Below are 11,832 nucleotides of genomic sequence, written 5' to 3'. Positions count from 1 at the left end.
TATTCAAAATAAAGGAACTCCTAAGTTTACAAAAAGTCTTGTACAAAAATGTTTGTAGCAGCTTTATTCATAGCAGCCAAAAATTAGAAATAGCATTATCTTAATAATAGAATGGAAAAACTGTGATGTAGTCATACAATGGAATAATACTTGGTAATAAAGAGAAACAAACTACAACTGCATGCAACAATATGGAGGAATCTCAAAAACATTATGCTGAATTTTTAAAAAGCAAACAAAAAAGAATACATGATGTATAATTCCCTTTATATGAAAAGGCAAAATGAATCTATGTGATAGAAACCAAATCACTACTTGCTTTCAGTAGGGGTGGAACAGAAGAGGACACTGAGAAGAAGCAGAAGGAAATGTACTAGGATTAAGAAAATGTTTTGTATCTTGATTGGGATGTAAGTTATGTGGGTGCATGCATTTGCCACAGTGACTGAACTCTACCCTTAATATATGTACATTTAACTATCTATAAAATATCCTTTAATTTTAAAAAGTTGGCTGGAGTAGCGGCTATCCCTTTTAGCGGAGACTACAACTCTTTACTTCCAAATAGCTCATTTTCCTAGCTCGCCTGATTTCTGATGCTTCTTCCCCATAACTCTCCTGACCCCTGTCAGCACTTGAGTTTGCTGATCAATGCTTTGATTTCCTTGTCCTAACATATAATATCCTTTTTATTTTCATTTCAAGTATACAAAGTACAACATAGGTTAGAATTTTATAGTTAATTAAATGACATCATCAACTGTTCGGATCTGGTCAATATATATGCTTTAATGTATTAATGACTTGCATGCACATTAAAAATCTTTAAATAACATTGAATTTTAGATTAATTCTCAGTTTAGGCCTTTGCCTATTTGATATATAAAGACAAAAGCAAAAACAAACGTTTCAGTGTATTCAGGTTTTGCCAGTGGAAGTAATTGATTTCCATTATTAAATGATCAAAAACCACTTCAGTGAGGAAATAATTTTTCAGACCTTCTCATAGATTCTGGTGCACACCACACCCTTCATTTTACATTCCTTAAAAAAGAGAGAGGTTAATTGAACATCTCAAGTTCAAACCAGAGAACTGAAAATTTGTAATAAAAATAGAAATTCAAAATAAACTCATAAGATTAATTTAGAAATAATAAAATATCAGTATGTCAGTCTCCAGTAATTTAGAATTATTAATATTCAGAATTAATTCAGAATTGAAATAGAAGAAACAATTTAAAAGTTGATCTGTTACTGTAAAGGAATTTTTGTAAGTGGCGAGTTTTTATGTATAATTCACCTGCATTTAAATCTACTAAGACAGTGCTTTTCAAAACTGTCTACATATTTGTGTTACTTGCGGAGCATTTAAACACAGTGATGGCTCCTCCTCCCCCAAGAAGTTTACATTCAATTATCTGTTTGGTGGCCCCATATTAGTATTTACTCCCCATGTAAACCTGTTGTGTAGCAAGGGCGAATAACTACCATACTAAAGAAACATTTGAAAGTACATGAATCTATTTATATTCAATGTATGTGTTAATTAGTGAACATAAAGCCTTAACCCTAAAAAAAAATCATCAAAGGTCATCCCATGCAACCTTTGTCATTATTCTCATCTGCCAACAGAAGTCTCCAATTAGCTCAGCTTGCTTTATTGACATGGTTTATTCTAAGTTTCTATGGCCTCTGAATGCAAAATGGTTGGATATCTGCACATAGTCTACAAAGGAGCCTTGCAGACTATATTTTGCTTTTAAAATTTAGACTCATTTTCTTCTAAGTCCAAACTAGTAAGATTTACCTAAACTTTCTTTAATTTTACTACCATTTTTAGGTATTTGTATTTCTAAAATAACAAATGGGCTTTTTTATTTCAAAATCGTAGGTCAATACTTGAAGAGGAGCCTGTAATAGTTTAAATATCACTTAAACATTAACTCTTACTTTATTCTTAGTCATTTTTATTCATCTGTATTCCATAGAACAAAGAGTACTTTGAAAATAATATAATCAAGTTGTTTATATAGCATTTTTTCTGTATTTAGAAGTGAAAATACTCTTACCACTACCATTTTCCCATTCACCAGCTTTCTCTTTATGGTTGTCTCTTTGCCATCCCACCTCTGCACTTGATTCAGTGATCCTCTCTCCAGGGTTATGGTGCTCTGCAAAGAAAAGGTCATGCAATTGACTTGCCTGAGATTTGTTGATCAAAGAAGCAGTTCATTCAGTACTGAATCATTTTCATAATAGATGTCTCAGGAGGTACACTCCTTTTCATCAGAATAGAGTCTACCATTTTAAACACTAGCAGGCATATTCCTCTTTCTCAAGCAGCCCACTGGGCCAACTTTGAAGAGAAACATTAAAGATTACCTTGGCCTTTCTATTATCAGCTGTGGTTTCTTCAAATTCCTGGCCTAGCTTGAAGGAGACCTCTGTATTTTTAAAGGTACTTTCAGTTCGTATAGTTATAATATCTCCTTTCTTGCTGATGATCACACTGGGTTTGGCCAAATTTCCCAGTTTTCTGGTGGCTAACCCCACACCTGAAAATTAAGATAGTGTTAGAATTATGTTGCCCAAGACAGCATACCCGAAGAGACTGTGGTGGCCACATCCTATGCTGGGTGGTGCCCCGGGTGTGTTGATGGCAGGTAGAATCACTTATTACTAGGGATCTCCTCCCATGTTTCACTCCCAATGGAAATACATGCCCAGAACCCAAATATTTTAGATTTTGTTGTTACAGAAGTAATGTCTGCAGATTTTCAAGAGTAAAAGTTTCCAGCTGAAATAATGCATGTCATCCATTTTTATTATAACCAATCCTACTCCCCATTGAAAATTACTAATTATAGATTTGCATAAATTGTTATAGAGATTTTAGTTTGTACATTCAAATGCTATAGATATTTTAAAAAATGCAACTATAGCATATACGTATTGTTCCATGATGTTTTCTCTCAATACTATATTATAGATGTGGAGAAGTATTCCCCTCATATTTTTGATAGACTCTCACTTCTGAAATTTTGTACCTTCTTTATCTAGCTGGTAAAAAAAAACTAACCCTCTACCTTTGGGATCTATACTACTACAAATGATCATAGAGAAATAAAATAATTTTAAAACAAAACTTCTACGTTTCAAAAATAAAATTAAACTCTTAAGTTTATTACTATTATCACCAAGATTATAAAATATATGGAAAAGGAAAAATGTCAAATAAAAAATATATGAAAGAAAAACTAGTTTCCCACGACGTCTGAATGCTTGGACATACTTTTTCCAGTTAAAAAGATCCCAAACTTTTATATACTAAATAAGAAGTTAAGTGTTATAGCCAATAAACTATACTCTATATTCTTTCTTCAAATTCTGATTAATCTTTTGTTATTTTAGGACAATGTTTTTCAAGTTAAATCATAATGTCTGGGCAGAGCCTAAGAATTTATATTTACCAAATCCCAGAATATCCTTTTGCACACTAAAATTGGAAAACAATGAAATTAGAGAATCCTTCACTGAGACTTTCTCTTATTTGGCTTCTTCCTCAGCTGTAAAGTGAAGTCTTTAAATCTAACATATCTCCCTGTATGAATTAATGCCCATAAGTTCTCATAGTGTTCCAGGCAATAATGATATTACTTTGCTCATTTTACCTAAAATAGAACATTTTATACAAGCTTTCTGAACAGCTAAGTAAAGCAGTAGACACTTTGACAAGTACAGCAACCTTAGGTCACTAGCATCACTCTTTGTTATATTTATATAGTTCTGAAGATTCCTCAAAACTCTTCATATCTATTGTGTTATATTGATGGGACATACTCTAGAAATCATATAAAATAAAGTTGTTGTAACTAATAACTAGGATTTTCATCTCCATTCCCTCCTCCAACTCCAGGAACATCTGATGTTAGTGAAATTGAGTTTGACTTCACTGCCACACCTCCAGTTCTTTTTCTCTCGGTAACTTCCCTAGGCTATGAACACAATATTTTAGGAAGTATTTTTGTTTTTCAAACTCCCTGTATCTACATGATTGTGTAATAAAGGACAACCTCAAGGTAGAGAGAAAAACCTGTTAGTTTAGCTCAAAATTAAAATTTTAAATTGAGGTTTTATAGGATCTGCAACATATTCAATTCCTTATTTTATGAACACTTTAGTTGCTATAAACCTAGCTCTCAGAAAAGCCAGAAAACAGATTGACCATGCTTTTAAGCTTTCTTTTCTTTAGGTCTGCAACCAAAATTTTGCATGTCAAAGATAGTGCATTTCTTGGTATGAAATTGCCCTTGAAATCAGTGGGAGTTCCATGCATTTAAGTCGCTCTCTCATTTAAGTTAAAGTCTATAAAAATTACCACAAATAAAATGCAAATTATCTGAATGACACAACAAAAGATTAATCCTAAAAGAGGATTGTACTGCAGGCTGTTCAAACTTCCCAGTCTCCTGTTAAAGGTGTTAGATGAAAACGTCACGTAGTTTTCTTAAAAACGGAATTTTCAGCAGAACAACAAAGAGCATTTCTTACCCAGAGCTTTCATATAATCGTCAAAGTGCTCACTAGAGACAAGTTTCCAGGTGCCCAGGAATTTGTTGCTCATTGTGATGGGTGAGAGCTCAACACAGTTCTAAGAGGAATTCGGGAGATTCAGATGAGATGCTGAGGCCTCAGAAAATTCTTTTCAAGGAAGCCCAGAGCATGTGACTCTTAGAGAGACCCAATGGGGAGAGGCAGTGTCAGGACTAAGCAATGAATGGCTTTTCAGTGACCAGCTGCCCACCCAATAGGATAAAAGGAAACCCCACAGAATACTTCCTTTTGTCTCCAAAAAATTTTTAAAATGAATGAGATTACTATTTGAAGCTTCAAAAATTTTTTGATCGATCTTACATTTATAAGAAGGCTTAGGCCCTTCATGCTTTGGAAGAGACTGCATGAATTATTGCCGTGAATGAATGTGTGTCGGTCACTCTCAGTCCTGAGTCTGCAAAATGAAGAATTCTTATTGAAAGGGAAGAAAGAGAGGAAAATATCTGTAAGTAGTATGATAACAGTCTCAAATATGTTGTGGGAGAGAAATGTAAGGGAGCAGTGTGAGGAAGTATTCATAGGTAAGAAGGCTTGGCATAGTTCACATATCCCAGCCAGGCAGAGTAGGCAGACAAAGAGGTCAGTCTATTGCAGCAGAGCACAGAAATTGTATTCATGTGATGAAACAAGAAGTAGCACTATAAGATGTTCTTTGATCACAGCAAAGATTTTCTTCTAAAAATACTTAAAGTCTGAACCAAGCAGGTTCCTGGCAACTATAACCACTTGGTATTTAAGTCATTTAAAATGAATCTACAATTTTATAAAAAGTTTTTTTATAGAAAGAGTACTAATGTATATTGAGAGCTCACTATGGGCCAGACACTTTGCTAAGTGCTTAGTACAGGTGATCTCATTTAATTATATCACTAACTCCAAGAGTTAGGAACTATTATTATGTCCATTTTACCAATGAGAAAAATGAGCTTGGGAGACATTAGATAAATTGCTTCCAAAATTTGAATAAGGGGAGGACAGGTTTGAAGCCAGCATTGCCGCCAGTGCCCGGGTTCTGAACCATGATCTTACCCTGCTTCTATTATGTATCATACATGCTACATCCACAGAGGCACTGGCCAGAGATCACCTGATGCTGATAGCACCACGATTGTCTAGCAACACTCATGCTTATTTTAAAAATCAAGAGAGGTAAAAATCAAGAGATCCAGCCTACTATATTATATCAAAGTCCCAGTCTTTGACCAAGGGGAACAAATGTAAATCCACTTAGAACGTAAGTGTTGCTGTTAAGAATCTCTAATTACTGCTATATCTTTTCCTAGCAGGTTTTTTTTAATTAACCTTAGCATTGATTCTGACTGTGAGACAACTGATATTACCAGGTTTTATACATTTAGTAAACAGGTTGGCACTATTTATAAGAACAAAAATACGATGAATTTGCTCATTACAGTTAGAATAATTGGCAACGAGAGCTGAGGAAACCCAGTCCCATAGTTCTTATGATCAGTAATTTTAGTCTTCTAAACTTCTTTCTCCCCTCTCCCTCCCTGCCTTCTCTTTCTTTTCTTTTTCATACACTCTGGAGACACAGAAAGAACAGACTTGGGAGATAACTGTCACTCATTCCTTCATTTGGTCTTTCCTTTAGTCAGTGGTAAAAGCAGTCAATTGTTTACATGTTCAGTATTCTGTAAGATGATTCCAAGATTCATTGTACATTATCTCACAAGCATAAATTCAGACAGTTATTCAATATATACTTCTTGAACTGTGATAGTGCTAGAGATAATATGATGAGTGAAATAGCAACAGTTCCTGCCCTCATGAGTCTTATACTCTAGTTAGTAAGACAGACATTAAATGAAAAATCAAGACACCTGATATCCAATTATTACTTTTTTATTGTTTGCAGATGGATACTGTGAAAATGCCATTCAGAGCCCGCTGACTATTACTACCTAGGAAGACACCTTATGAAATTTCTTAGGCACCATCATGAGACTAATGATCTGATTTATGTTCAGAAGTCAGCCTCTAGAGCAATAGGGACCTTTCCCAGACAGTTATTTGGTGTAAGGTGACAATGGCACTTCAGGGCTGATAACCCCCTCTTTCACGTTTCAAATAAGTGTTTTTCTCTAAGTTTAACAACGTCAAGATTAAAATTGCTTTCTTAATGCAAAACATTTCATGCAACTTTCTTGGCTACCAGTGGATATTTGGCCTTTTGGTTACTATGGCGACAATTACATTTATGAAGCCCCAAAGGTAGTCAATAGTTTTTCTTTTTTGTTGAATGGCAATAAAGAGAGGAAAGAAGTAGTTTGTGATTCCTCCAAACAATTCAGTTAGCAGTGTTTGTTTGTTTTCTTTTGCTAGGATCTAACACACATGGCCTCTTTTCCAAAGGCTAGTCTAAGATTTCACATCATTATTGCTAATAGAACACCTGAGGATTGGAGTTACTCATTCACTGGGGAGTAAACAAAAGACATGATTTATGCATCTGAGTTTTTTTTCTCTGGTTATGATAATATTTTAAGTCATTAAGCCCATTTTTCTATTCATTTGTATTTTCTTTTAGAGAAAAGGTAATATTAACACTTTCCAGATACAGGACATCCAAGTACATTGTACTTCAGGTATTAGCACCAAGAGCTGTAGGAGATACTATTTAGGACTCAGCCATTTGCTCCACATTGCTATGGGAGAAAGGAATCCCTTAAAAATAATTCACTTCAAAACATTGTAAAAAATGTGTGTATATGTGCCTAGCTTAATTTCATCAGGAGAAAATACAAACTCAAAAATTCAGGTGATTTTCTAATCATGTGGTATCCAGGTAGCCTACTTTGTGTTCTACTTTATTTATTTGATTGTGTCTTACAATTTTTTAAACAATTAAGATGGTATGATGGCTTGAAAATATAGTTTACATATGAACTTTTTACATATATATATTTCAAACTAAGTAAAGTTAAATCAGATAATTAAATTCATGTTTAAACAGTGTTTTTTTTTTAAAAATTCATGCCAATCCATTCCTTATTTCCTCAAGTAACTGAAAACTAGATTTTTTTAAAAATTCCAGCTTATAACAGGTTCATAACAGGAGATAAACTGTAAAAATGAAATCTCTTAAATTTCACACTTATTCAGAGCAATATTAGCTGCTGTAATACACTCCAGGATTTCAGTGGCCTATCTTGGAAGCTTATTTCTTGCTTGACATCCAGTACAGTATACGGGCTCCTGGTCTATAGGTAGCTGTTCTCCATGAGGTGACTCAGAGGCCTTGGATTCATAAATCCTCTGCCTATACCATGCTCTCAAGTTTCAAAGTCCTCTTCTCCAAGCAGGCAGGCACAGATTTCCTTGACCCAGAAGTGGCACATGTCATTTCTACTTAGTTTCTAATGCAAAATTGTCATAAGGCCCCATGGAGACAGGGGAGGGACTGGGCAATGCAGTGCCTGGCTGGCAGACTCTTTCTAGCAACAATGCTATGCTATGGAAGAGTAACCCCAGGATTCTACTGGGTAATTAACCATCTCTGTCACAGTGGCGTTCAAATTGTGGTACATTGTGTTCTGACATTATTTCTTAAGAAGACAGAATGTGATAGTGAATTTGGAAGTAAGTTCTCATTTAGCTTTATCACTTACTATAATACGTAGATTTCATTTGGGTTGAAGTTTTATTATCTATAAAATATTGATTGTTTTTAGGATGAAGAAAGATAACTTTTGGGAGATTGTTTTTTAACTTACATATTGAAAGGTATTATTTTTAATAAGCATCTACTCATATTCAAACTCTGTTTTACAAAGTAAACTAGAATCCATATTCCCTGCTCATTTTTCACAATGAGTTGCTCTAAGCTTTCTTCTGCTGAGACCCTCTTGATCTCTTTTTCTGCTTACTGTTTTAATGCACATACTCAACAATTGCATTGTTCCTACTCTTTGTATTCTAATTTCCTTATAACCTCAGAAGGGGATCTAGGAAAAATGAGAAGACCTGAGGGATTTTCTGTGTCAGTCCTTTTTAGAAGGTTTCATTTACCCTCAACACAACCCTGAGAAGTAGGTAAGTCTCCATTTTGCAAAGGAGAAAATTTAAGTGATTAGGCAGCTCATACATGGTCACGTAGCTGCCAATGGCAGAGGCAGTATTCTAGTCTGGGTCTCACTGGTCCTCCAACCTCATTCCATTTCACTGCGTGCATCTGTGGGACAACAGGTGAGTTCCATTCTATCAGTGGGGCTGGTAGTTAGATGGTCGATTCCCACCTTCCTGGAAAAGGGACACAAGGGCCTGGATACCAAACTCCAAAATGAATAGATTATATTGCTGCCCTAAATGTTCAGGATAGAAATAATAAAAGCATATGTTTTGGGACTAGATTATGTCCTGATACTTCATCCTAATGTTTCATCTACTTTTGGTTACTATCTTCGAAATAGTCCATTGTCTTTTTATAGCCAGTGAAGGAAAGCATGTCCATTGTGTTTATTGCATTTTTGTGCAAAAGGTATGAAAATTAAATACTACTAAGAATGTTTAAAACAAATTAATTTTAATTTTAATAATAAATTATAATGATTTAGAATTATAAATATATATTATATGTTAATATATTTTAATAGTAAATAACAATATAATATATAAATATGTTTATTATATTAGTATATAATACACATAATATAATTAATATAATAATGATTCTTTCTATAGTATATATTAGCATAATCATTAAATTAAATTTTTAATTAATTTAATTGATTATTTCTTTTAGTTAATTTTAATGATTATTCAGTGATTTATTAATAGTGTTGGTTAGCAAAGAAAATCTGGTGAACTATTCGTTATTCATATATTAATGATGACATCAGTATGATTGATCTTTGGATAATTAATACTTTCCCACAAACTTCAGTGTGGATTTTACATACAATGATATAAATATTCAGAATAAAATATGTTTTATATATAAAATAAATGTATAATATATAAAATAAAATATATAAAATAAATTTTATTCTGAATATTTATATGTGAGAATAAAAACTTCTCTCTCTTATTTTATTTTAAAGCTGCTTAGAAAGTGAACAAATAATGGCTTTATATTGATTAATTCACTATAATGAAAAGTCCCTCTATTATCTTTCTTCTATAATAAAACTAATACAACATAACAAATATCGTGTTATCAGTTACTTAGAAATAGGTGATAATTTTTGAAGACAAGTCAGATGTATCAAGGGACTGATTATGTGAAAGTTCTTAATAAAAATCAACGACTCTAAGTATACCTTTTAATATATTTTTAAGAGAAAATTTTCACATGATTTGATGGAAATTAAAAGGATTCGGCTGGGCGTGGTGGCTCACGCCTGTAATCCAAGCACTTTGGAGGCCAAAGCGGGTGGGTCACCTGAGGTTGGGAGTTCAAGACCAGCCTGACCAACATGGTGAAATGCCATCTTAAATAAATAAATAAATTAATTAATTAATTAATTAGTTAATTCATGTTTCAAGATGACTCTGCTACATGAAATATAAAAGGGAACTTGTGAACACCATACCTAACTCTAATGTTTTCTAGTTCCTAAGACAGCATCATATGCACAGTGATCACAGAGGAAGAACTTGTTGGAAGAATGAATGAATGATTTCCTCAGGAGTTGTATCTTTGGCTCCAACCACTAAAATACTCAACATGGGGATTTTATTTCTCATTCAGCCTCATTGTACTTTGAGCTGTGACATATATGAAAAGAGAAATGTCTTAAAAATTAGGAACAGCATTATTCTTTTCTTAATCACTCCTGTGTAAAGTCAAAGTTTAAGTGAGTAGGTGCTTAGTGCTTTTTAGTGTAATTTCTTCTAAATTACAGTTGTAGAAAACTCTCTGACCCTGCTCTGAGATGTCACTAAAGCAGTTGTCATTTCCAGCTCCCTTGTAGAGGCTGATCAAAGAGGCATTGGTCCATGTTCCCCTTAGTGCAAGACATCACTTCAGGGGCTGAACATCATCTTGGCTTCTGGGGCACATGCATGGTTACATTTTGTACACACTCAAGTCCTTAGGAAGGAGGAGGACATGTCGTGCTGGGATGACCATCATTGCCCACATCCAGCAGCTGCATAGCCAGCACCAAGCCCATCACTGCTGGCCACAGCTGAAAGCTCAGAGGTCTTCAGGGTTTAATGTGACAACCCTAGCTTCCTTCCTTGGCCAGGGATTCAGTTCATGTCCCAACCCCATGTTGTAGTTCTTTAGTTTATTACCCTTCAATATCACCTTACTAAGGTGCCAGTAACCCCTAGTTTGCCTAGAGCAGTCCCAGGTTATGCCTACTCTCCAAGTGTAATTGTTAATAGTGCCCCTTTTCATCTTTAATTTCTCATCCAGTTTGGATGACAAGTTACATGGCCATTCTACTCTAGTGACTATTACACATGACTCTGAGGACTTACATTTGACGAAATATTATCTATGTTTCAATTTGAGACACAAAACGATTATTTAGAAAATCTTCCCTCCTGCCCCCTGCCACTTTCTTTCTCCTTTTTCCACTGCTATAGGTATAAAATATTGAGTGATTTTTTTTGGCTTTGTCCTTTAATTTTACCTCCATTAGTTTGTTTTACTCTAAGCCCTGAGAGCATCAGCTTCTAGCAACAGCCTTTGGTGAAACTATTAAGGGACTTTGTGTAGCTCTAACAATTATATTCTTACTAGGCATTTAGAAATTCAGGACCGGCATTTAATAAGATGACATTCCGCAAAAGTTGTAAACATTTGTGACAGATGCTTCAGCCTGATTAATTTAAATGGATTTATGGAGAAATGAGATGACTGTTTTAAATGCTCTTTTATAGCAACTCATCCATAGTGTTGCTATGACATCCAGTCTCTACTGCTATCTGTCTATCATCATCATTTAATCTATGTATCTGCTTTAAGTGGGGCCAGACTTCTGAAAAAATAAAAACTCAGCAATGTTGCTTTTTAGAATCTGTGCTGCCTGGGAGGTCACCTGAATTTCCACATGGCTTTGACAGAATGCCTTAACCTAAACGGAGTGGGTCCTTCAGTGAGAACTCAAGGACTTGTGGAAGTCAGGTGTGCGGAGGACAGAGGGGACTTTGGTGCTGTTACAATCACACCACAGGCAAGTAGCTTCTTGCCTCATCAATTCAGTGGTCTGTTTGTAATTCTCATTATCAAATAGCTTCAAAACTGCA

At 34.5% G+C, this 11,832-nt stretch overlaps 1 protein-coding gene across 2 annotated transcripts; it reads right to left on the bottom strand.

Annotated features, from left to right (window-relative positions):
• Window positions 1–773: 773 nt before the first annotated feature.
• On the bottom strand, window positions 774–4,761 carry PMP2 (peripheral myelin protein 2). Of its 2 annotated transcripts, XM_017521851.2 has the most exons (4): window positions 4,552–4,761; window positions 2,383–2,555; window positions 2,070–2,171; window positions 774–1,044 (listed from the first exon to the last, which is right to left on the bottom strand). In XM_017521851.2, exons 1-4 carry the CDS (start codon window positions 4,622–4,624, stop codon window positions 994–996), a joined length of 399 nt encoding a protein of 132 aa, XP_017377340.1. In that variant the 5' UTR covers window positions 4,625–4,761; the 3' UTR covers window positions 774–993. The 2 variants fall into 2 exon arrangements, with proteins under 2 accessions (XP_017377340.1, XP_037592010.1); XM_037736082.1 differs by lacking the exon at window positions 2,383–2,555 and having other exon boundaries at window positions 4,552–4,716.
• Window positions 4,762–11,832: the final 7,071 nt, after the last annotated feature.

Source organism: Cebus imitator, unplaced genomic scaffold (assembly GCF_001604975.1).
Source record: "Cebus imitator isolate Cc_AM_T3 unplaced genomic scaffold, Cebus_imitator-1.0 Scaffold22, whole genome shotgun sequence".
In the NCBI taxonomy this organism is placed as follows: Eukaryota; Metazoa; Chordata; class Mammalia; order Primates; family Cebidae; genus Cebus; species Cebus imitator.
Note: the sequence above shows the minus strand (reverse complement) of the source record. Positions and strands in the feature narration are given on the sequence as shown.

Excerpts from the sequence above, each read along its gene's own strand:
- PMP2 (XM_017521851.2), bottom strand. The coding sequence starts at position 4,624 with ATGAGCAACAAATTCCTGGGCACCTGGAAACTTGTCTCTAGTGAGCAC. Across the intron at positions 2,172-2,382 it reads CTGATAATAGAAAGGCCAAG|AGCACCATAACCCTGGAGAG; the intron begins GTAATCTTTAAT and ends TTTTCTTTGCAG. Across the intron at positions 1,045-2,069 it reads TGAATGGGAAAATGGTAGTG|GAATGTAAAATGAAGGGTGT; the intron begins GTAAGAGTATTT and ends CTCTTTTTTAAG.